This window comes from Camelina sativa, chromosome 17 (assembly GCF_030686135.1).
Source record: "Camelina sativa cultivar CO46 ecotype springtype chromosome 17, ASM3068613v1".
In the NCBI taxonomy this organism is placed as follows: Eukaryota; Viridiplantae; Streptophyta; class Magnoliopsida; order Brassicales; family Brassicaceae; genus Camelina; species Camelina sativa.
Genome location: NC_141896.1, coordinates 35,965,864 through 35,991,026, shown reverse-complemented (window position 1 = coordinate 35,991,026; position 25,163 = coordinate 35,965,864). Strand labels below are relative to the sequence as shown.

Genomic DNA, 25,163 nt, shown 5'->3' with positions numbered 1-25,163 from the left:
AATTGCCATGGAAAAGAAGAAGCCAAGAAAACTGTACACATGCGGTAACTATTGCAACTAAGTAGGACACAATCATAAGACATGTACTCTATAAAATCCAAGTTATTTATCTTCTCCACATCTTTTTCAATTCTTGTTGAGAATGATGATGCTTTCATTGACATAGAACTCTTTTAAATCCAAGTTCTTTTATATTCTCCACTTCTTTTTAAATCGTAAGACATGTATTATATTGATATAGAACACTCTTTCTTTTAAATACTGCCAATACAATGTAGTAAGTTCATATTATAATTACGAGTGTACCACTAGTAAACCTAAAAACATTAGATAATTTCACGTGAAACAAGAACGTAGTCATTCACATGCAAAACAAGAATAGTCTACAATGACAATGTTATTAAAAAAACTGAGACAATGACACAAAATAGTCTACAAGGACTCATCAATAAGAGAAGGGATTTTGATATATTTAGCTCGAGGATATGAATCAGACATATTCGGTGGTATGGCTAGTTCTCCGACTTCTTCATAGAATTCTGCTGCAAGCTTAATCCAAAGAGCCAACATGTTCTCGTCACAAAGCCCTTTAAATGTCTTTCCAAGAGCTAAACATTCAATATACTTTAGAGCGTACATACCACAATCACACGGATTTTCATTCCGAGGGATGTTCTTCTTCACTCTTCTCAATTTCAACATTGCTTTACTCTTTTTACGAATCATCTCAAGAATCATGTCACTTAACATCGTTGGGATCATTCGCCGTAAAGGCAAACAGTAAATAGACATGTTATCGTCACTCACCAAGCTTGGGATGCTATCATAGATGTGAATCTTCTTACCCTGCAAGTCAATATCCAGAGCCACCCAATGGTTTTCATTGACAAAGAGACAAGAGTATAAGTTATCAACATAAATCCACCACTTATTTTATGTAGCTGACTCTGGAAATTCACCATAAACGTGTTTCACATAGGAATCCCATATCAAACTGTTTGTAGTCATTCCGCAATGTTCTGATCAGATATTGGTCTAAGAAGGTTATGCGTTGTTTAGGATACGGACAAGGCTCACGCATATATCTTCTCCGAAACATAGCCATTGAGCAACCTATGTGCTACATTCAAAAACACATAACTAGAATAAGGAAAATAATAGTAGTGATTAAATCAGTTGTACAACAATAAGCAAAAATTTACTTACATGGTCTGTCAACCATCCATAGTCATCGCTTGGCCAATGTTTCCTTGGAGTCATAATTTTCCAATAGAGTCTCACAGTTGTGTTGCTGGTGCTAAGTGGTTCTTCCCTGTGAATGAAATAATTAGTTAGTACATATATAGATGATGATAGTAACTTTTACAAACTATTCAGAGTTGTTGAAGTATACTTATCAAGGCTGAGAAAATTCAGAAGTCTCTGATGTTTCTCATCATCTACAGGCTTAAGATGATCAAATAACACAGTATCACCCTCTGTAATGATACGCTTGACTGTCGAGTTACCAAGGTAAGGGAACTTCAGCGATTCAGCCAATTGTGGCACGTATCTTTGCTGCTTCGAAGGTCCAGGTCCATCCAACTTCGTTAAAGCTTATCCAAGGATTTTTAGTGTCACCTCAATTTTTTTACTAGCCAACTTATCCTCCTGGTTGGACCATGTGTCTTCAGAACTGGAAGCTATTTTCAACTTAGCCTTCTGAACTTGGGTAGTAATATCTTCAAGATCGTAAGAGCTAAGACCATTTCTCTTCTTTTTCTTGGAAGTTTTCTTCTTCTCAACCTTAACAGATTCCTTCTTTTCAAAGAGAGGAAGATTCTCTGATATCTCATCTTCTTCTTTCTTCCTCTTATTGTTGACAGTGTATACCTTCCTCACTGCCCTTTGAACTAGAAATTCATCATGTGATGTCTGCTTCATCTCAACAATCCATGACTGCAACCAAACAGAACATTCCACACAAAAAAGAAATAATAATAACGTGATGCAAAAAAAAAAATCATACTATACAGCAACAATGTAACATACATGTGATTTACTTGTTCTCTCATCATCTTCAATGGTGTGCAAAGTGGCATCGTTTGGTGTATCAGCGTCTTTAGCCTCTTTTCTTTCTTTCTCCACTGCTTTAATCCTCTCACTCATCTTCTCTTCCAACACAATCATTTTTTTTCAACAAATGTTTCAAGTTTTCTCTCCAAAGCATCCATTCGACTGTTGAGGGAGTTGCCCAAGTTAGAAATAGTCTCGTTCAGTTTTTCAATCGCCCTCCAAACATCAAAAGAAAATTTCTTCTCATCTTTAGCATCCTGCAATAACTTCTTTGTTAATATCATAATAGAGAAAGAAAAATAGTAATCAAGTTAATTGAAGGATAACAAAACCTTACCTCCATGTTGGTAACATTTTCTCCTTGTTCATATTTAGGATCACTATCTGTCAATCTCTTTTTTTTAGGATTGGTTCTACTATCGTCATTCTCCTTATCAGCTTCAACACTTCTTTTCTTCTTTTTTGAACTTATACCAACTGTTTTGACACAACTCCAAGCATCTAGAGACAAACGGTTATTAATGAGATCTTTGATTAGCTCGTCTAGGTGTGGATCTGTATTCTCATATGCGTCTAACCATAGAGGATATATGTTTTCCTCTGAAACATGAACCATATGCCTAACACGAACCTACAAGCAATGAATAAAGTTATTAGCGCTGGTAATAACTTTAAATTCACACAAATTCTAACAACATGTCAAAAGTATTTTTTTAAAAAAAAATTGTCACAAACTAGCACCATTACTAACCTGTCCGTGCAACTCCTTCTCTTTTTTGATGAAGTCTGTGAAGTTGATACGCTTTCAAGATGATCGCCAATCAAGTGGAACACCAGTCATTTCTGTCCTTCTAAACCCATAACTTTCTCCTATTCCAGTAACACTCTCATACAGCCAAATCAACATAGCATGAACACATCCGTGTATGGTGTATGAATCTTTATCGTAGTCAACAGTCTTAACAGAATTCACTAGACTACTAAAAGCCACCCGACCCCATGGATGTTTTTCAAAAGCGACTGGATCTAAAACTCTTTTAGCGGTCGCCAACGGGATTCTAGATGTATGATGAATTCCATGTACGCATACTGACAATAGACATAACCTACCAACCATCAACTTCTTATCAACATGCCATGTTTTGCAAAAATTAATCACCTTAAGCAACTCACTCCACATAGGACCATTGATGGTTGTTTGTATTTTCATTTCTTTCCAGAAATCATGGTGATCAACATCAAAGTTGTCTGAAAGGTCAAATGCATCACAATTTAAGCTTGTTATCTCCGCAAACTCATTTAAAGAAAATCTAATTGGCCTACCATCAATCAAAGACCAAACCTCATGAAAGTTGTTGATTCTTAGTTGATGTGTGAGTAGAAAATGAACTCTCTGCGCAGCCCATGTGTATTCCAATTCAGCAAACTTTATAAACACTCCAAGAGATGATTCCTTCAATTTATCCCACACGTCCACCCCTAATCCTTCTTTCAAAATCCCAATTTTGGACACAAAACAATTGTGGTTCATGCTCCTATATTGGAGAGGCGATTTCCCTTCTTCATAAAGTAGAGGAGGATATTTGATGCTATTGCTCGAAGATGCCATTCCTAAACATACTAAAAAAAAGCATCAAATGATAGGAAAAGGTAACACAAATCTCTCATTTAGGTAACAAATCTCCTACATTCCTCCTATAAATGTAGGAAGGTATGAGATTTATAGGAATCAAAGAGAATCTCTCATTTTTAGGTAACACAATTCTCATTTAGGTAAAACACAACGATGAAACAAATCTCTCATTTAGGTAACACAAAATTGTTAGATACTTCTAATCCAAAAAAAAAAAACAAATCTCTCATTTATAGGAATCAAAGAGAATCTAATGAACACAACAGTTAAGATAAAGGCGTCAAAAGAGAATCCGATAAGCAATATCTCAAAATTGAACAAAAAAAAAAAAAAAATAAATAAATAAATTCAAGACCAAAGCATGCAATAACTCAAGACCTAAAAAAAAATGGATAATTGGAGACAAACTCATATCATAATAGACAAAAAGCCTAACCGGATTTATGAAGAGACACCCACCGATGGTTTTGAAGATCCACCGAAACTATTGAAGAACAAGACCCAAAACAAACACATGGTTAATCTACAATTGCAAATAACAATTCTGTTTTATACTCTAATAATCCATTATAACACTCACCGCCGGAGAAAATCAACCACCACCGAAACCACTAGGGTTCTTATTTTGCCGCCGGAATTAACGACCCAACTACAACGGCATCTATATCTGGCTGGAACAGTAAACACCGGTGATTACACTTCTTATTCGCTGGCAGAAGATGACGATAGATCAATTTTTTTCTGGACTGTAAAACCTCTTCTTCGCCGGTGGAAGAAACAAAGTTTCGATTTATTAAAAAAAACGAATGTCGGGTTTTTGTTTTGATTTAACAGAATTTATCTCTTCATTTTTATTTTCTGTTTCGTTTTTTTTTTTGTAAGTAACAAAATTGGGCTTTTGGCATTTAAACACAATATTGTGTCATTCTAGTTTTTTCCTACGAGAGGGTGTCAATCGAGCAATTTTTTCCAAATTTATGTCAATCTGGTTTATTTTCACTAAATTTAAAAATATAAATTAGCTGTTTTTTTTTTTGTTAAGCTATCTTCTATTTGCCTTTGGAATTTTATTTTTTGGTGACAGAGAAAAAAAGAACAGAAGAAATCTTAAGTACTAAATTTAATTTTCTCTAAATTCAGTAGTTAAAAAAAAAATTAAATCAATATATATTTTTTTCTAAATTCAGTACCTGGTTTTGTTATTCATAATTTTTAAAGAAAATAACACAAGTAAAATCATCTAAAAGTATATATATATTTAGCAAAAATGAAAAAGGAAATTATTTGATTTTTTTTTTTTTTTTTTTTTTTGATAAAGGAAATTATTTGATCTTGGTTGTGTTGTCTTCCGTAAGGAGGAGAATGACGCCGTAAAAGCAAAAAATCTAAGTCATTGGCTTATAATAATGGCGAGACATCAAACACATCACACCACCAAAAATCAAACGTCAACATTTTTATGTGGTCATTGAACATGGTGCTGTTCCGATTTTTGTCCAACTATTGACTTCTCAAAGTGATGATGCCCATGAGCAGGTAAGATATTTGTCAATGGTTTTTGCTCTTGACAGAGTATCTGGTAAACTTGTGTTTGTTTTCCGGAGCAAACATGTACTAAAATTTATTTTCTTGATCTGTTCATGTGTAAGGCTGTTTGAGCATTAGGGAATGTTGATGGTGATTCTCCACGGTGCAGAGATCTTGTCCTTGGTCAGAGAGCTTTGATACAGGTGTTGTTTCTCGACTCATCGAGCTTCTCCAGTGAGTTTCAAGTCCCAAGAGTTCATTGTTTTTTTTTGTATAATGAATATTATGTGTTAGGCATCCATCACCATATGTGCTTATTCCTGCGCTTCATAGTATCGGTAACATTGTCACGGGAGATGATCTGCAAACACAGGTATGTTTGTTCTTTTACAGTACTTTTTGCAGTGTGTGACTGTGTGGAGTTTAAATATTTTGTATAATTGTGCTGAAACTCCTACAACTTCACATGCTAATGGTAGAAAGGTAAGATTTTGACTGTTGCTTAGAAACTGTTTACACTTTGATTTCGTTGTTGTGCTTCTGTTGGATCACAATTTATACTTATTTGGTGTTTGCATTGCAGCAAGCAGACCATGGAGATGCACAATCAACAATGGAGGTTGTTGGCATGAAGAGAGAGACGGACACACATTCTCTGCTTGTGTGATTAGTGTTTCTATATATACATGAATCTATTTTTGCTTTCTTTTTGTAGATTATAACTTACAAAGGTTTTGGTGCGGCTACTCAATATTGTTATAATAAACCAACAAGAGCAGTGATTGTGAGAGAATAATTGGTGGAGCACATTGAGAGATATGTCAGCGTAAGATTTAGTAACTTGGCTAAGGCATTTGAAGACAACAAGAAGAGGATCTAGGTTCATGTTTTTGTTGAATGTGGCACGTCTAATGTTAGGTTAAGACTTAGTTTGAGACTTGTAATGTATGTAGTGTATTGTAGTTGGAAATGCTCAAGATGATATGTATTGTATTTTGAAGTTTCTATAAAGTTTTATTTGTATTTTTTTTTTTTTTTGCAAAAGCTGTATATAATATATGTATTAATTATGGATTTGAGCATAATCAAGCTGGCGTGAAAATGTATTATAGCAACAATATATAGTTACAATTGACAAAATCATAATACAAATATTTGGCTAATATTAATTATAATGTGGCAAATAAAAAATGCTACTAATAAACTTAATATATTGATAACATACCGCTATTATAGAGAGAGAATTATTAGCGGCAAAGACACCGTTTACGAAATCGCCATCAAAACGATATAATAGTGTTTTTCGTGTGCTAAGAATACACATATTTCTTGTAGTGACAGTGCAGGTTAATCAGAACAATAACTTAATCGGGATCAGGTTAACCAGAATAATAACTTAATCGGGATCATGAGATAATTACAACAAACTGTGCCTTGTTCTGCTTGATACGTCGTTAAGTTCCCAAAAGTGCCTTTCGTAATTAAAAAGTTAATCTTTATTTGCACCTAGGTTAGTAGTCTATATACTTTAAAAGAATCTGGAATAAGGGAAATGTTTGGAAAAAAAGAGGTGTTGAGGTGTTGTTGATCATTGTTTCCTTCAAAATGTGTTCCTGTTAGTCAAGCTGTGTTCCAAGACAGGGGGAGCTGATAGTGATCATTGTGGAATGGTGTTATTCAAGAGACCTTTTAACCTTGTTGCCTCTTGGTGATGGTAGTTGCTTTATTGGACAAGAAGCGTCTCAAGACCAAGACCACCAGATTTGATTTTGTTCTCAGTCACATATCCCTCAAGTTCACATAAACGCTTTTGTCGTTAAGGACTAAGGAGGTTATGGAAGACTTACACATGTGGAGTTATTCATGTCCAAGAGTATTAGCTAGATATCATATGTGGATTAGACTAGATTGGTTTAAATTGGTTTAGATTAGTTTCGGTCTAGTTCATGTATTTAAGAACTTGTGTACAGTTTATTAACACTTGAATGAAATTATTTTACAATTCTGTTTCTCTCTCTCGATCTCAAAGGATGAGAGAAACTGATAGTACGTTAATTTGTTGGGTATTTACTTTCTTTCCCCTTCTCAAAATTAGCTAAAATTTCTAGGTTTTTACATAGAATCTTATTTTTTGATTTATCTTTTTTTTTTTTTTAAGTTGACTTATTGAGAAGAATCAATTAAAAACAAATTAAATAAAGGGAAGAAGAAAAAAAAATACACAACCGCATGAGATGAGAAACGTTTTGTAAACATCAAAACCCTAATTTACTTGAGATTTTCCTGCCGCTCTGATCTCATGTATTTCCTTTTTGTTTTGCACAACAAGATTATATAAAAAAGTGAATAGACCGACAACAAATGGAAAATCCATATTTACAACAAAAGAAAAATGGAAAATCAAAACTTTATAAATACTCAACAATAAGAAACAATAAACATAATAGAATCGCTCCCTGTAACTCATTGTTTCTCTTGATCGTTTTGTTTCGCTTCTGATATCTCTCTCTAATATTTTCAATTAACGACGTACGACGCAATGACAGAGACCGAAACTTGCTTGCCACCCAAGAAACGCATGAGACTTAATGACGAACCAGAAAAAGCCCAAGTGGTTGCGTCTGCTACAAAGACGGTTCCCGTTCGAGGCAAAGTCAAGTACAAAGGAGTGGTTCAACTGCAGAACGGTCATTGGGGGGTTCAGATCTACACAGACCACAAAAGGTTTTGGCTTGGAACTTTCAAATCCGCTGTCGAAGCGGCCATGGCTTACGATAGCGCATCCATCAAACTTGGACGCTCCGATGTCAACTCGTACCGGAACTTCCCTCGGTCTGATGTCACGATACACGAACCGGAATTCCAAGATCGCTTCACAACAGAATCTTTGTTGAACATGATCAGAGAAGGATCTTACCAACAAAAATTCAGAGATTTTCTCAGAGGAGAAGAATCGAACAAGGGTTTCTCTCGCACAGAGCTTTTTCAGAAGGAGTTGACACCGAGCGATGTAGGGAAACTGAATAGGCTTGTGATACCTAAGAGGCACGCTGTGAACTATATGCCTTCCATAAGCAACAAGGAGAAAGAAGAAGAGGGTGAAATAGTGGAAGGTGTGGAGATTGTGTTTTACGACAGAACAATGAGACAATGGAAATTTAGGTATTGTTACTGGAAAAGTAGCCAGAGCTTTGTCATCACCAGCGGTTGGAAGAGTTTCGTGAGGGAGAAGAAACTCAAGGACAAGGATGTCATCAGCTTTTACACTTGGCATGTTAAGACATTAGAAGGTCAAATCAAGCACTTCTTGATGATTGATGTTCATTACTCTTCCGACAACGGTTCCGTGGTCCCTGAGGAAGCAAACATGACGGTTCATGAGGAAGGAATGAAAACTGAAAAATTCGTGAGCTCCAAGTTAAAAGATGAAGAAACCAAAACAGAGGAGAACACAGGAAGCTTTATGCTGTTTGGTGTACGGATCCAATGTTCTTAGTAGAGATTTTTCTTCTTCTTTCTGTTTAGATTTGAAATAATGAATTTTAATTGTTGAACTGTAACACTTTTAAAAGATTTAGTAACTAATATAATACAATACTGATTCAGTTGGTAACAATTACTCTCTTTAAAATCATATCATCGTTTTTAATGAAATCATATCATATCATCTGTTTTTAATGAAAACAAAAAAGAGTAAGACAAGACTAGAACTCTCTTTGAACTCTCTTTGACTCATAAAAAGAGTCTGAGTAGCTTTTTGTACCTTGATGGTCTCGCGGATGTTGCGGAACTAGCTTATCTTCGATCTTTGACTGAGATAAAAGCACAAACAAGTAGCAGTTTTCTTGTGAACCACTTGAAATTAATAGATATTAAACAAATGAAGCAAGGGGACTTCTCGTTGTTTTCTCCTACACAGTGCAGGTCATAACCAGAACAATAACTTAATCGGGATCATGAGATAATTACAAGCCTTTTTCTTAAAAAGTTAATCATTCTTTGCACCTAGGTTAGTAGTCTATATATACGTAAAAAAGAATCTAGAACAAACTGGTTTCTACCATTATCAATATATCCAAGATGATTAGATGACCATGTTAATCATCTATAGACTCATGAAAACAGAACAGAAACACAAACAAACAGATAGATTCGTATAGTTAACCAAGAAATACTAGATTAATCATGAAAACGAATCTCTTGGCCTTGTGAGACAAATCTATAACAAATTGCTAATATTTTCATCAGTGGAGACAAAAGAGCTAATAAATACGAATCAAACAAAATATTGAAAGAAATAGCTGACAAGAGGAAAAATAACGAAAATATATATAGCTTTAAAAATCAAGCTAGAGTTTTTTACTAACCATTGTTGATTTCTTCAAACTTTTAGGGTTCTCTGTAATTAGTGTGGGAGAAAAAAAAAAAACAGAAGAAATCTTAAAATACTAAATTGAATTTTCTCTAAATTCAGTAGTTTAAAAAAAAAAAAAAATCGATAGCGAATTTTCTCTAAATTCAATATCTGGTGTTGTTTTTTAATAATATTTAAATAAAATAAATCATCAGAAATTGTTTTTAGAAAATATGTAGCAAAAAAATTATTTGATCTTGGTTGTGTTGTACTGTTGTTTTCCATAAGAAGGAGAATGACGCCGTAAAGTAAAAACCAAAAAAAAAACTAATCATTGGCTTATATTATAATAATGGCGAGACATCATGATGACACACCTCACACAACATTTTGCATTTTTGTTTGTTTCAATTTCTCAGAATCACAACATCTTTTTGTTTGCCCAACCGGTGAGTTCTTCCTTCCTTTCTTCCTTCCTTAGTTATCGAACTGACCCCATGAAAATGCCCACCACACGTCACGTCTTTATGCTTCTTTCGGTGGTGGATCCAATTTTTTTTTTTATTAAAAACCATTCCTTTCTTTAAAATCTTTTAGTTCTTTCCCTTCTTTCTTCAACCAACTCTGTTTTTTTTGGTGCTTTCATTGCGTTTGGTGTTTAATCTTCATCTGGGTAGGTATTTCTCAAAAATCATAACTTTATATCTTCAAAGTTTCGAAATTTGTAGTACCCTTTTGCTTTTTATTTGGTTTAGGTTCCTTCTTGTGATTCATAGATCTGATTTGGTTGCAGTCTACGTTTGATTAAATCGGATCAAGTCTTTTGTTTTATCCAATTATCTCTGTTTCTTGTGTAAAAAGATCTTGTTTTCTGTTTCTCTCTTGATTTGTTTCTTGGTTAAATGAAATAGCTTAAGATTGGGAATATGAAAAATGTCTTTTGGCTGATTTTGGAAATTGGAATGCAGATAGTTTGAGGTTATTAACATGGAAGGAATCATTGTGAGAAGAGTTATTCCATCTGACAACAGTTGTCTCTTCAACGCAATTGGGTAATCAGCTCTTTTGAGTTAAAGTAGAAGTTTATAGAGTTATTTTTGCCTTTAAGGCTTGTGTTTATTTTATCTGTAAGGTTTCTTTCTCTTCTACAGCTATGTCATGGACAAGGACCAAAAAAAAGCTCCTGAGCTGAGACAGGTTTGCTCATTTATCTTTAGCTTCTTTGATCTCTTTAGAGTTAGTTCATCTGCATTCTATGTTTAGCTTCTTTTACCTTATAGTTATCAGCTTCATTAAGCTTAGAGGTTACTTATACCTTTCTTTAATCATTCTTGATATGGTTAATATCCAATTCCTAACAGTCGAAAAGTAGCAATGCCTGGGGTAGGTTTATGCAAGAGAATGTTACCAAATGAATTGAGTATTTCCAGTAACCGTTTAGTGAATTTTCCAATCATTATTAAATAGTTCTGAGACATTAGCTGGCTACTATTTTGATAAGGTGATAGCAACCGCAGTTGCAAGCAACAAGGAGAAATATAACGAAGCATTTCTAGGGAAGCAAAACGAAGAATATTGTGCTTGGATTCTCAATCCGGAGAAGTGGGGAGGTACCTTTGCCTAATTTGTTCAATATCGCCATACTATCATGTGCTTGATGCTTGTATGTTTCATCATTGTGTATTGATAAGTGTCTTTCTGTTTACTTTTTGTATAGGTGCGATTGAGCTTTCTATATTAGCAGATTATTATGGTAGAGAAATTGCAGCTTACGATATTCAAACTAGTCGGTGTGACTTGTATGGACAGGTATCATCAAAATCAAACATACAAATTCTGAAAGAAACAAAACTTCAAAAGTATTAAAGAGTAGTTTTCTCTTTTGCAGACGAGAAACTACAATGAAAGAGTTATGCTGATCTACGATGGTCTTCACTATGATGCTCTCGCTGTAAGTTGATATATTCATATTCTCCATTGAAAATTTTAACTGAATTACAAAACTGGTGGCTCAGATACTTCCTTGCTGTGAATTATCCAGTTGTCTCCATTTGAAGGAGCTGAGGAAGATTTCGATATGACTATATTTCCAGTTGGTAAAGATAGATCCATCGGGTCAATCGAAGGGCTTGTTGTAAATCTAGTAAAGGATCAACAAAGGTATTATATATAAGTGTTAACCATAGTTTTGTGTGGCTTAAGCAAATAAGAATAAACCCTGTGACTTGGTTTATTTGTTTCAGGAAAAGGAGCTACACAGATACTGCAAACTTCACTCTGCGTTGTGGTGTATGCCAAATTGGAGTTATTGGACAAAAGGTCATTTGCTTTATCTCCTTAAGTTCTTCATTTGGTATGCTTTTAATAACCATGGAGCTTGATTTTGAAACATATAATTGAAACTGTAACAGGAAGCTGTGGAGCATGCTCAAGCAACTGGTCATGTTAACTTTCAAGAATACAAATAAGAGAGTGATTGTTTTGATTCTTTCATACAAATCCAAGAAAGGGAAAAAGTATATTACAAAAAAATGATGTGCTGTGCTTAATTTGTTTTTTCTGTTGTCGACAATTCAAATCCAGTCTGTTGTACAATTATCTTACGTTGTCTTCTTTCTTTGTTTACATCCTCTCTAAGAGGACAATTGTTGTCTCACCGATAGTGTCATGAAAATTTGAAAACGAATATTTCCACTATACATAGTTCAGAGCTGCTTTTAGCCTTTGACCATAACAAAACAAAAACAAAGATCGAAGCAAAGCATGATGACGAAATGAAATGCGCATCTTCGCAAATTTGGTGAGTTTGCAGGAAACTAAGAACTATATCATATAAATTGATGAACAAAGTCTCTTAAGGAACATTAGCGTCTCTTACTCTGCTACAGGTTTTTCTTCCATGAGATGAGATAATAATATTAGAGTACACATTGCTTAATTGCTAATGACCAAATGACATGCGTAATCCAAACTCCGGTCTAAACTGCTCGTTGGCTCTGACTGCTTCCCCGGAACATTATTACTTCATACAGAATCAGAAACCGGTGAAAGATCAGAGAACCCCACGCAGTGCCCCCGGGTATTAAAATATGGTTCAGCTGTGACCAAAACCGGTTCGGCTCCTAAATCTTCTGTTTAAGAACATGCTTCAACTGAACCTTTTGGCTCTCGATTCGTGCTTCAATGAGTTTTGACTTCAAACTACTCTTCTGTGCACCTCTAGGCCATTCTATGCAACCTTTCATTCCTCCTCGGTTTACATGAGGATGATTTGCAGTTTCCGGTGAAGAGTTCCATTGTCCAACCAAATCCATCATCGGGCTGAATCCGCCTTTACTCGAGACTCTATCCGGTGAAACCATTCCCGCGCATGATTTCCTCCCATTTGAAACCCTTCCTCCATTCATACCTTCCATTGATATTACCTTGTAGCTGCTATCCCTATCTCCATTGCTTGCACCTGATGATCTCCAAAGCTTTGCTATCGATGAAACCTTTTTGGATGACCGTCTTGGGATGGAACACACTTCACTTATCTCTGTGGTTGGAGTCATTGTCTCATCCCAAACTTTGCCCAAGGACTCTGTACCACGACTCGAGGCGTTGCTATCTCGGTGATGGTGATTGTTGTTGTTCACAGAAGGAATACTCCCATCTGGTGAGTAACTTGATCCTTGTTCTTCGAGGTGACTCACTGTTTCCCAACCGCTATCATCTTCTTCAATGTCGCCATTCTGGTGAGTAAAAGCATCCGAGTGTCTACCTTTCTTGTTGTTCAAATTGGCATCTGGACTTACGGTGTGAACTTTAGAACCGTGGCTGATTGGACTGTAAGCAACAGATTTCTCCATCTCTCTATCATGGGCTTCACCGCCATTCATTTCTTCGAATACAGCGTAGATATCATCTGGATTTGCAGGCTCATATGTAAATTCCTTGATTTCTTGGATATTAACTGATGCAGCAGTTTCTCTTAACAACTCCGCCTCTCTCACCTCTTTGACATCTGTAACGATATCTCTTGACCTGAGGAAAGATTCCAAATCTCCTACAAGCTTGTTCATTTGTGAGTACCTTTCCTCGAGTGCTACTTTGGCGTCAATAAGCTTCATCTGGACACGTTCCTCACGCCAGACCTCAGCCATCTGTAGCATTCTTCTTTCATCATCTACTTCTTCTCTGAGGCTCATGGATTCTCTCTTCAATGCTTCAATCTCAGCTTTATCTTCTCCTATTTCCTTGGCAAGTTCATCGCAAACTTCCTCAATCAATTCTCTTGCCTTCCTTTCCTTTTCATAGTCCTGCATGTAACGCTTCACGGCCAACTTTGAATCTGCAAGCTCGTTGACTAATTTATGATTCACGATTTCTAATCTCTGACGGGTTTTCTTCTCCCTGTTCATATCAGTTTTCATATCATCGATGATTGCTCGGACCTTCTCATGCTCCCTGCTCCGCCAAGCAGCCCTCTCCTCGCTAACTTTTCTCAAGAACTGCTCGAGCTTCTTTTTGTGAGATCGCTTCTCGCTCTCAAGATCATCAATGCGAGCATGTGCTTCCTCCAGCTCTACTTCAAGGGAAGAAACCAATGACACAGCATTCACTTGTTGATCAATACGCTTCATGTTGCTATAAATTTGATGTACTTCATCCATTGTATCCATGCAGACAGGATCCCATTTTGTCGCCCCCTCCATCGCCGAGTGGGGAAATGGCATTGAAGGCTCGAGCTGACAAAAAAACAATATAAGACTTGAGGTCAAGAAACCGTAAGGAATTTACACAAAATAATCACAAGAACAACCTTCTAGGAATCAAACAAGAAACCCCCAACAGAAGAAATGTATAGGGTTCCATGCATTAGGATGCCCAAGTTAAAAGTTGTACATTAAAGCTTCGTAGCTTTTATCAAACTCATTGCCCAAAAAGGTAAGACTGACCAAGGCCTCATAAATTAGATAAGAACCAACTCGGACTCTCAGATTGGTACTCTCAATCTCATTCAAGTTTTTCCTTTCTGCAGCTTGGGGGTATAAGAGAAACTTTTGGGACCTCTTCTATAATACTACATTTGAATATTTATCTGATTTGAAAACGAAAAGAAATCATAACACCAGCAAATTCACAATCCAGTATGCAAACGATAAGAATACCCCTAATTGGTAAAACTCTAGGGGGAGCTGGAAATATAATTTCAACAACAATTATGGTAAATGAGCGCTAAGTCTCTGGAAGAGTAAACATACATCTATTGTTTTTTTTTTTTGACAATCAACATACATCTATTGTTTAGCTAATATCATATACACTAAGAAAATTGAGAAGATAAACACACCTTACACAAGAAGCCATTTTTCGTCGTAGCAATAGTGCTAGGATTCTGCCTTATCTTGTTGCTTTGACCACCAGAAGGTTTGTCGCTATGGTGATAAAGATACGGAACACCCATGTACCCAGCATTTCCCTGCAGGAGAACAACAATATAGCTTAAAAAAGAAAGCTAATGATCATCAGATCCTTCACTAAATCTAGCAGTTTGAGAAACACACAAACAATAAGAAACGCTCTCAGTACTCTAATTGCATACTGTATATGGTTATAATTAGAACTCTGACGAGATTAATAATCAACTCGAGTTTGGATTACATCATAAATACTACGTCAAATGAATGCTAATCACGAATCCACTGACTTAGACTTGTACATATGTAGGCTTAATGATGATATAATCATGAAAGGGAAACAAAAAGATGATATAAGGTAATCACAGAGCAGTGGTTGTTGAAACTTGAACTTCAAAGTTAAGCAATCAGCAATTGGGTAATAAATTGAGATTATCATCTCTCAATACTTCAATTAAATCCATAACAACTACCTCATTCTCACAGTGCAGACACTTCAATTCCTAAGTTAAAGCCACAAAAACTACTATTGGATCTCAAGAAACCCATAAGATTCCAAAAAAAAAAAGGTACCTGAAACCCTAACCCCTCTTTCCCCTTCCTCTCTCCGCCGCTAGAACTCGCGTCAGGTACTTGTAACCTCCATAGACCGGCGGCGAGTTTCCTAACAGAAACAGGCCGTGAGACTTTCTTCCGATCCTTGCGGCGAGTAGTCTCAGACCTCTCAACCTGGTTGTTATTATTATCATGATTATTGCATCCATCATCCTCGTAATCATCGTCCTCAACAACGCCGCCGCCTCTCTCCTTATTCCGATCCTCAACCTTCCATTTCAAAAGAGGAGTCTCCGGTCTGCTTCGTCTACCACCAGAAGCGCCGGATCTTCGGTGACGAGTCAAACTCGGGTTCCTTGCTCTGCGTTTAGTGACTCTTTGAATAGCCCTGAGATCTGGAGCGTTAGTGAATAGCTTCGATTGTAACTCAGAGGGCGGTAATGTCGCCGTCGGATACGGCTTTCCGGTGACTTTCATCTGTTCCTCCTCAACCACTCAATCAACGCCATACACACAAAAATATCTCCAGACCAACCGTGAAGAACCGACCAAAAAACCTCGGGGCCAAAAAAGAAAAAAGCTCGAGAATCACAGACGAAAAAATGCGTGACTCAGAGAAAGAGAGAGATAGAGAGAGAGCTCTGAGTTCGCTTTGCTGTATGTATCCGAGAGTCTTGTGACTGGAAACGAGAGAGAGAGAGGAGAAGAAGATGAGTAAGAGAGATGAATACGTATATTTGTAAAAACGGAAGCGTATTATTGGTCAACGGTATAAGACTAAAACGATGTCGTATAACGAAAAAATACACTCGCGTTGTAGCGCGTGTGGGAGCGTATCCCTAAACTACATGGGGGGAGAGGTCCTCTCTACTCTCTAGTCAGTAGCTTGGTGGTGCGTGTTGCAGAGAGACGTTGGGAATATATGATTTTATTAATTAAAAAAATATTTTGTTTCAATAAATGAATAAAGTTGTACGTGTTTATATTATTTATTCTACTAATTTTAATTTTTGTATGTACAAAAAGAATAAGTATCAAGAAAAGAGTGGAATGGGGATATTGTATTGTCTGATGTTAACATAGCAGTTTTATACTCCCTCTGTTTCACAAAGAGTGTCATTCTGACATTTTTCACAGAAATTAAGAAAATAGATTAAAACTCCTTTATACCCCTAAACTGTTCTTATAATTACAATTATATGTTTTAATTTAATTTTATGTAATTATAAATAATTAGTTTTGTAAACGTGTATCTCTTCTTCTTAATTTAGTCAATAGTCATTGTGATACTTTAATGCAGTTCTAAAATCAAGAGAAGAATCGACACTTATTTTTGAAGCTAAATCTATTTCAGTTTTTGATAACAGTAAAAAATTGGAACCAAAATTTTGAGTGGAGGAAATTGGACGTGAATATATTAGATCCATGTCACTTTCTACAGACTTCATCTATCTATGGTTTTTGATTTAAACTGTTCACCTTCAACAGATAAAGAAAATTATCCATTTGATTTGAATATTCCACCTGTTAGTAGTGATGATTATGTTTTCCAAATTGAAGACGTTAGGGATGATACTGAATTCGTTCATCCAAATGAAACAAACTTTGAAGGACAATGACGTTCATCGTGGTGGAGACTAAGAGGCAAACCATTAATATTATGTAGGAAGTGACTTTTAGAATTTTATACGTATTACTAATATTACTAGTATTTGATTAATTTGTTTTGAGGTTAAAATTGGAATAAATTGGTAAAAGTTATCTTGGGATTCTGGAATGACACTCTTTTTGTAACAAGCAAAAAGTGTCAAAATGACACTCTTTATGAAACAGAGGGAGTAAGAAAATGTATTGAATTGAACATGCAATGCATAAAGCTTTATAATTTAAGTCAAATAGATCTCGATTTCTTTTTCTTTTTTCGAGTTTTGACTAAAAAACAAACAAAGAGACGACGAAGACATCAAAAGGGTATCCTAAGTGAATATTGTCGGCTCATTGGATTCATCAACCCAGCCTTACTACACATGATCTATATATGTAATTTTTTTTTTCTTCTAACAAAACTTAATTATAAAAATATAATAGTTTCAAATTTTTACTACATTTTTTATATCGATATCATAGGTGAACAAATTAAACTAACGATGTATTCAACTTAATATTTTAAGTGATTTGTGTAAAATTTATAAATTTAATGTTATTTGGATTTTTATATTTTTAACTAAATAAATCTTCTCAAATCTTCCAGAATCTCTAAAAATCATTAAAATCCAAATATAAAAACTGTTTTGAATAACAATGAATTTTAAAATGTCAAATCCAATACACTCCCACAATAAAAAAATTTGGAATTCTGGAGGATTTGAAAGTATTTTTTTTAGTTCAAAATACAGAAATCCAAATCTCATGGTTTTATGTGAGATTTTTAAAAAATTTACAATAAATCATATTAACTTCTCTAAAATCATCAAAATCATTTAAAATCTCATGGAAAATCACTTGGAATATTAGATTGAATGCATCCCCTAAATATTACCGTGTTCCAAAAAAATTTTGATACATGGAGTTTCCAAATATAGCTTTAGGTTTTTTAATTTATGATTAATTACTACGGATTTCTCTATCTGGTCTAATATGTTTTTTTTTGTTAAAGTAAATTTAGATATATTATATAAATTTTAGAAAATGTGGTACAATATATCTTTGAGAATGCATTTAATAAATATTTTCTGAAGTATTTATGGAACTTAAATTGGAAACTTGTATATGATACTTTTGTAACTGTATTATGTTAGTATTTTCTTTAAAAAAATACTGGTTATTATATCATTGTTTTCAGCTATTCCTACTTAACACAAACTCGGCAGTCAAGTATGAAAACAGTTTTCTTTTAGAAAATAAAAACAAAAATATACCATGTTAAGATTTTAATGTAAATTTGGTTATAAAATATATAATTTGTATCTTTAAAATTTGATCAAAAAGATGGAAAATGTAAACAGAAATCATGATCAGTTTAACTTTTTGTAAAACAAAGTTAACTTATTTTGTAATTCATGTAAAAATGTTGAAATAACATTTATATTGTAATAGATCAAATATATAATAAAATCATATTTTATACACAAATACAATTTTAAGAATTGTGGTAATGTGGTATTACATTGATATCTACTTATATTAAAACGACAAAATTGAATAGATCAACAAAGCTATGCACGTTGGATTGCCCCCCATCAAACTTTTAATTAAGAAGTATATAGTAGTATATGTTTTTCGTATTTGCAAATTAGTATGATAATGAATTTTATATGAAACATGCAAACGATAGTTGATTAATGGGGTCAGCCTCTTTTAATGTGCCATCTTAGTGTACTTTCCCATGCTACTCCTTGTTCTTGTTGTGGATCTTTTCTAAATTGTTTCATCTTTCTTCTAACACTAATCCATGTTCTATCGCTCGACTCGTTCCCACTTATTACGTACTTCCGCTCTATGATACGTAATTATTTATAATTTAGTTATCAATTTTACCACTTAATTATATACGTAACTATTATTGTAGCAGTCTTATTAATTAACTTTTTCATAAAAATTTATAATGATGGTATAATTAAATATAATTTTAATATATAAATCTATACTAAATGTCAATAGTTCAACAAATAAACAAAATTGAACAAAACTTAGAGATCATATTAAATATTTTGATATCTGGTTTGAGAGTATTATATTATGCTTGAATTAATTTTCATTTTTTCTGATAAAATTTCTACTTAATTAATCAAACATTAAAATGTGATTTCTTTCTTTTTTTGTCAAGTTAAATAAGGAAAACTAAAAATATGAAATTTAAGAATAGAGATTTAGATCCTGCGCAACAGATCTTGGCTCTATTTGTTGATCACTGCAATCTGCATGGTTCAATTATAGCAAATCTGTTTCTTCTTTTATTTTATTTTTGGTTTTCAGACCTATAGATCTGCATTTTTTTTTTTTGTAATTTTGTATGTGTATATTATTATTTTACCCAAAACTGTTGTAGTCTTATAGATCTATTATTTGTATCACTATAGCAAAACTGTTTTGAAATGTAAACTCATCATGGGCTCCGCACGAACAACTCCTGCAAGTCGAAATATTTGGCTATTAAGACGGATATGAGTAAGGCTTATGATAAAGTGGAATGATTATTTATTGAACGGGTCCTTCGTAAAATGGGTTTCTTGGAGAAATGGATCACCTGGATCATCTTTTGTGTTTCTTCGGTGGAATATAAGGTTTTGCTGAATGGGCAACCTAATGGGCTTATTAAACCCGAGCGAGATTTACGGCAGGGGGATCCGCTATCACCGTATTTATTCATTATTTGTAAGGAGGTGCTTATTGCGAATATTCGGAAAGCGGAGTCGGATAAACGGATTACGAGTATCAAGGTGGCAAACAAATGTCCGCCAATAACTCACCTCTTGTTTGCTGATGATAGTTTGTTTTTTTGTAAAGCCACTAAGGAGGAATGTGGGGCAATTTTAGATGTTTTGAAGAATTATGAGGCTGCCTCGGGGCAACAGATTAATTTTTCCAAATCATCGTTACAATTCGGTCATCTGGTGCCTGAAAAAATACGTACAGAGGTGCATTCGACGCTTGGTATTACAAATATTGGTGGGATGGGTTCGTATCTGGGGCTACCAGAGAGTTTGGGGGGGTCCAAAACCAAGGTATTTTCCTTCGTTAGGGATCGGTTACAGATTCGTACCACCGGTTGGACGGCGAAGCTTTTGTCCAAAGGGGGGAAAGAGGTTATGATCAAGTCAGTTGCTACTGCAGTTCCGACCTTTGTGATGTCTTGTTATCGGATTCCGAAAACAATTACGTCCAAACTTACTAGTGCCGTGGCAAATTTTTGGTGGAGTAGCAATGGTCAGACTGGGGGAATGCATTGGTTAGCCTGGGAAAAACTTTGTTCTAGTAATCAACTGGGCGGGTTAGGCTTTCGAAATGTGGATGATTTTAACACGGCTTTGTTGGCTAAGCAATTATGGCGCCTGATTGAGGTTCCGGATTCGCTGTTTGCTCGGGTTTTTAAAAGTCGGTATTACCGGAATTCAAACCCTATGGTACCGATTAAGTCTTATTCTCCATCGTATAGTTGGAGAAGTATTATTTCTGCTAGATCTCTGGTAAATAAAGTGCTGATTACACGGGTTGGATATGGGGATACTATTTCTATATGGACAGATTCCTGGGTTCCAGCTCAATTCCCGAGACCAGCACAAAGCAAGGATTCTTTTAAGGATCCTTTGCTTCAAATGAATGATCTTATTGATCGTGCTAATAACACCTGGCGAATGGATCGGCTCGCCGCCCATTTTGCTTCAGCTGATGTTGATTTGATCGGAGCTATTCCTCTGAGTATTAATCAACAACCGGATTCACTTGGTTGGCATTTTACAAAAACAGGGAAGTATACGGTGCGGTCGGGATATCAGGCAGCACGTATGACTGTAACTCAGGAGAACCAAGTGGTTGCTCATGGCCCTGATATTACGCCTCTTAAGGCTGCTGTTTGGAAAACCCAGTGTCCACCAAAGTTACAGCATTTTATGTGGCAGATTCTTTCTGGGTGTCTATCGGTGACTGCTAATTTACGACGACGGGGTATTTCCTGTGATGTACACTGCTCTCGGTGTGGGGCAGAGGATGAAACTATTAACCATGCTCTTTTCGAATGCCCCCCCCCAGCGAGACAAGCTTGGGCTATTGCTAATGTCCCTACGGGTTTTCAGGCTTTTCCAACTCCCTCGGTATATGCTAATTTGGATCATTTCCTAGGGGAACATAATCCAGGAGCCCAGGTCCCAGGTTTTCCCTGGATAGTATGGTATATCTGGAAAGCCAGAAATGCAAAGGTTTTTGCGAATGAGTAGGAGAAACCGGATGAAGTGATACGTCTGGCCCTTAGTGAGGCAAAAGCGTGGTTGGAAGCTCAGAGTGAGGAAGAGGTATGTTGCTTGCTGAATCCTCATTCTGGCCCTCGGGTGGCGGTGCGGGGTGCTCAGCTTCCCTCTGCGTTCTCAGGATATCGATGTTTTGTTGATGGCTCCTGGAAGGACTCCGATAGGTTTGCTGGTGCGGGATGGGTTTGTTGGTCATCGCAGAGGGCCTCCTCTCTCATGGGCGCTGCAAATTTCCACCGCAGTTTATCTCCTCTCCATGCAGAAGTCGAAGCTTTTGTTTGGGCAATGAGGTGCATGATAGGTCACGATCTTATGGATGTGGCTTTCTATACAGACTGTTCAGATTTGGTGAAGATGGTGTCTTCTCCCTCCGACTGGCCAGCCTACTCAGCATATCTCGACGACATCAAGGTGGACTTAGCGGAATTCTCGAGTTTCTCTTTGACCTTGATTTCTAGGAAGGACAATGAGTTTGCGGATCGCCTGGCACGACAAGTTCGTATCCAACCGCATGCTACTACTTTTGTAAACGATTTTCCCCCCAATTGGCTCGTTTGAGCTAATAAAAAAACAAAAAAAAATCCTTCAATGTAAACGATGATAATCAACTTTGTATTTCTTACCAACATTTTTTAAAATCATAACGTATAAACGTAATTAATAATAGCAATTAGCAAACACGTAAACACCAATACAAACCACATACATGTATATCAATCGCCACATCGATAGACTTTGTTAAAATTTGTTCCTCCAATTCACACCTCATAAATAAAATTGAATTTTGTCAGGTTCATTCACAACCAGTACTATAGACTTCTCAGTTGTCATAATCCGAATAAGTATATATTTAATGTGTACGTACTATCACCTCATTATGTATCATAATAAATCCAATGTTTGGTTAAATCTTGAACAACCAAATTAGTTGATTCCTCCCTCTCTAGTGATTTAGTTAGTTCTCTCAAATGTTGGCAAATAGATAAAACTAGTTTCCTAGTATTAGTACTTTCTCTTTAGGAATGTAAGAACTTCCACATCAAACTACAGTTTTTTTTAAAAAAGGATAACAGAGAGAGGTTGCTGAGGACAAGTATGAAAGAGAAGCAGAATAAAGCAGAACAGAGGTTACTGTCCGTGAGTCAACGAATCCACCAGTTCCAGTGTCCACATATGTATTTTCCATTTTCCAAGTTGTGTGTTTCTTGCCCAGAAACAAGCCTTCATGTTACAGGCCCTGTGGCCCAATTATAGTTTACCCATACAATTATGTTATGCCACTTCTGGTTTGTTTTTTAGCTTCCTTTTTCTTTTTTCTTTTAAATTATTCTTGTTCTTGGCATGGAATGTTATCTGCAGACACACTTTTGAGTTTCGTTTTTTTTTTTTCGAAACTAGAAAACATGCAGAGATTATGTCGAACTCCTCTCTCTCTCTCTGGACGCTTGAAAGGTTTGTGCAATTGTGCTCAAGGAGATCCAACTAACTAGTCTCACTACCTTGTTGTTGCTAACTCTTATCAGAAAAATTAATAAGACCACGCGGATAACTCCATAGAAATATGCATGAATTCGCATGCCATCAATTTAGGACAGACCAACGTATATTTTTTTTAAAAAAAATTGTAACCCCAATATTTTCTTAACAACCTTTTGTAACTCCCAAAGAAAATAAAAACTTGGCAAAATTCATGTGGGCTTTGTAAACCCACTTTTTGTTCTTCCAGCTACTTTGCCATGTGATGTGTGATACCCTTTTCTTTTCTTCACACTAATTTATATAATTGTACGTACCCCTCGCGGTCCAAACATAAATTCATTAGATAAAACCAATGTTTTCAAAACCGGACCAGACCAGCAGTCGAACCACGTTAACCCACGAACCGGCAACATGTCCAGGTTGGGTTAATATCAAAACCCAAAAGAAATTGAACCGGTAAAAAACTATATCAATCCGCCAAAAAACCAAAAACCGGTGAACCATTAAACCGGATAAAACCGGGTTCTACTTTTTTTTGGTAAGAATGAGTGCAATTAATTTAATTACTTACCTTTTTAGTTTTCTTCTTAGCAAATTAGTAATAGTAGGGTTTCTTAGATAATGAAAATTGAATGTTCTACACTCTTATTCTCTTATTGCTTTAAGATTTGAATTTCTAAACTATTTTACTAGTACTGGTTATACTTTGAATTTGTTACACTTTGAAATTATTATTTTTAAAGGTTTTTTAAAAACATTATGATTATTGAAGTATTTTATTTGCATATCCAATTATATCATAGTTATAATCATTGAAAAAAATAGAAAACATATTTATACCTATTATTTATAAAAATATCATCAAAAGCAATTGAATCCGGTTAACCTCGGTCGAACCATATTGACCCATGACCCATAAGCTTTTCTGATTCAGTTACCGGTCCGGTTTTAAAAACATTGGAGAAAACAATATGTTAACGTTTCTAACAAATGAATAAAATGATGAATATGCATAATAAAATATCATCATCCATGCAAGAAAATCATGAACACTCCTCAATCATTCTCTCTCTCTCTTCAAACTTATTTTAAACTTCTATTAATTACACATCTGAATTAGCGATCTAGTTAATTAACCTCATCCCAAACTCTCCTCAATGATGATCACCATTAAGCTATTTTTATGTGCCCTATTCTTCGTCCTCTTAAACTCTCTTTTTCATCAAGTACGGGGTCAAAGTTACCAACCTAACACAACCTCTTCATGGCTTAAGAGCCACACCAAAGCAGCTACAACAACAAATTGCGGTAGGGCAAAGCAACCGATGTGTAAACCATTGACTTGCAAACGATCCGGACCACCAATGGCTCGGATGAGATGCTGTCGTAACCAATGCGTCGATGTCTTGTCCGATCCAAACCATTGTCGGTTCTGTTTCCGGAGTTGTCGGTTCGGGTTATCATGTTGTGGTGGAGATTGTGTGGACACAAACAATGATCCGTCTAATTGCGGACAGTGCGGGAACGAGTGTGAGTCGGGTGCGCCGTGTGAGTTTGGTATGTGTGGTTATGCTGCTCCGTCGTCACAGCCTCGAAAACGTCATCGACGTCGTCCTAAGTTTCATAGGCCACGTCGTCCTAAGTTTCATAGGCCACGTCCTCCTCCATGTCCCGACAGTAAACTTTTTGATGATCGTGAATCGTGATGATGAATGAATCGATCATTCATAACGTGGTGAGATCGAGTCTTTGAGTTTAACATTTATTGTTCTGCGTTGATTAATCATATGTGATTTCGAGAGTTCATTTTTTTGATGAATTTTATTTTGTAATGATAATAAATTTGATTATATGAGTGGTTTATGTTTAGGATTCGCTGTATTTTGTATGGTGTCATTTGTAATTTTAAGTCGTCGGTCCAATTATAACAATAAATTTATAAAATCAAGTGTTTAATTCATTTCGATAGTATTTTTTTCAATTTTTTTTTTCTCAAAAAAAAATTCATTTCGATAGTATTGTGTAATGTGTATATATCGTTTGGTATGATTTTCGAGCAAAATATTCTTTGCCCACATATTTCTTGTACAATATTATAAACTGAAGGGTTATTGCATGATGCACCTCAGTTTGTACATGACGTGATGCAGTCGAAGCTATAAACATTTTTCAAATTATATTTTGATACATCTGAT

The 25,163-nt window shown here is 35.5% G+C and overlaps 4 protein-coding genes and 3 pseudogenes across 9 annotated transcripts; 4 read left to right on the top strand and 3 right to left on the bottom strand.

Moving 5' to 3' along the window:
* Positions 1 to 334: 334 nt before the first annotated feature.
* Positions 335 to 3,767, bottom strand: LOC104759920 (uncharacterized; annotated as a pseudogene). Its single transcript, XR_015587035.1, has 6 exons — positions 2,807 to 3,767; positions 2,393 to 2,686; positions 2,043 to 2,312; positions 1,394 to 1,938; positions 1,207 to 1,312; positions 335 to 1,120 (listed from the first exon to the last, which is right to left on the bottom strand). The product of XR_015587035.1 is annotated as an uncharacterized LOC104759920 (transcript).
* On the bottom strand, positions 433 to 2,148 carry LOC147924777 (uncharacterized). The gene is made up of 5 exons (XM_087496946.1): positions 2,032 to 2,148; positions 1,639 to 1,938; positions 1,394 to 1,584; positions 1,207 to 1,312; positions 433 to 846 (listed from the first exon to the last, which is right to left on the bottom strand). The coding sequence occupies exons 1-5, from the start codon at positions 2,146 to 2,148 to the stop codon at positions 433 to 435; spliced, it is 1,128 nt and encodes a 375-aa protein (XP_087353072.1).
* Positions 3,768 to 7,754: 3,987 nt separating the features above from the next.
* On the top strand, positions 7,755 to 8,711 carry LOC104759919 (AP2/ERF and B3 domain-containing transcription factor At1g50680 pseudogene; annotated as a pseudogene).
* A 1,200-nt stretch (positions 8,712 to 9,911) lies between these two features.
* LOC104758375 (OVARIAN TUMOR DOMAIN-containing deubiquitinating enzyme 2-like) lies at positions 9,912 to 12,266 on the top strand. Of its 4 annotated transcripts, none has more exons than XM_010481233.2 (9): positions 9,912 to 10,018; positions 10,538 to 10,621; positions 10,721 to 10,766; positions 11,071 to 11,179; positions 11,287 to 11,378; positions 11,458 to 11,520; positions 11,611 to 11,729; positions 11,813 to 11,888; positions 11,981 to 12,266. In XM_010481233.2, exons 2-9 carry the CDS (start codon positions 10,557 to 10,559, stop codon positions 12,035 to 12,037), a joined length of 627 nt encoding a protein of 208 aa, XP_010479535.1. In that variant the 5' UTR covers positions 9,912 to 10,018; positions 10,538 to 10,556; the 3' UTR covers positions 12,038 to 12,266. The 4 variants fall into 4 exon arrangements, with proteins under 4 accessions (XP_010479535.1, XP_010479533.1, XP_010479534.1 ...); XM_010481231.2 differs by having other exon boundaries at positions 9,940 to 10,242; XM_010481232.2 differs by having other exon boundaries at positions 9,943 to 10,246.
* Positions 12,267 to 12,374: 108 nt separating this feature from the next.
* On the bottom strand, positions 12,375 to 16,524 carry LOC104758374 (uncharacterized). The gene is made up of 3 exons (XM_010481230.3): positions 15,545 to 16,524; positions 14,905 to 15,033; positions 12,375 to 14,299 (listed from the first exon to the last, which is right to left on the bottom strand). The coding sequence occupies exons 1-3, from the start codon at positions 16,001 to 16,003 to the stop codon at positions 12,692 to 12,694; spliced, it is 2,196 nt and encodes a 731-aa protein (XP_010479532.1). The 5' UTR covers positions 16,004 to 16,524; the 3' UTR covers positions 12,375 to 12,691.
* A 3,222-nt stretch (positions 16,525 to 19,746) lies between these two features.
* On the top strand, positions 19,747 to 22,047 carry LOC104759918 (uncharacterized). The gene is made up of 3 exons (XM_087496945.1): positions 19,747 to 19,957; positions 20,033 to 21,387; positions 21,460 to 22,047. The coding sequence occupies exons 1-3, from the start codon at positions 19,747 to 19,749 to the stop codon at positions 22,045 to 22,047; spliced, it is 2,154 nt and encodes a 717-aa protein (XP_087353071.1).
* A 1,964-nt stretch (positions 22,048 to 24,011) lies between these two features.
* Positions 24,012 to 24,928, top strand: LOC104758373 (stigma-specific STIG1-like protein 4 pseudogene; annotated as a pseudogene). Its single transcript, XR_015587741.1, has one exon. The product of XR_015587741.1 is annotated as a stigma-specific STIG1-like protein 4 pseudogene (transcript).
* Positions 24,929 to 25,163: the final 235 nt, after the last annotated feature.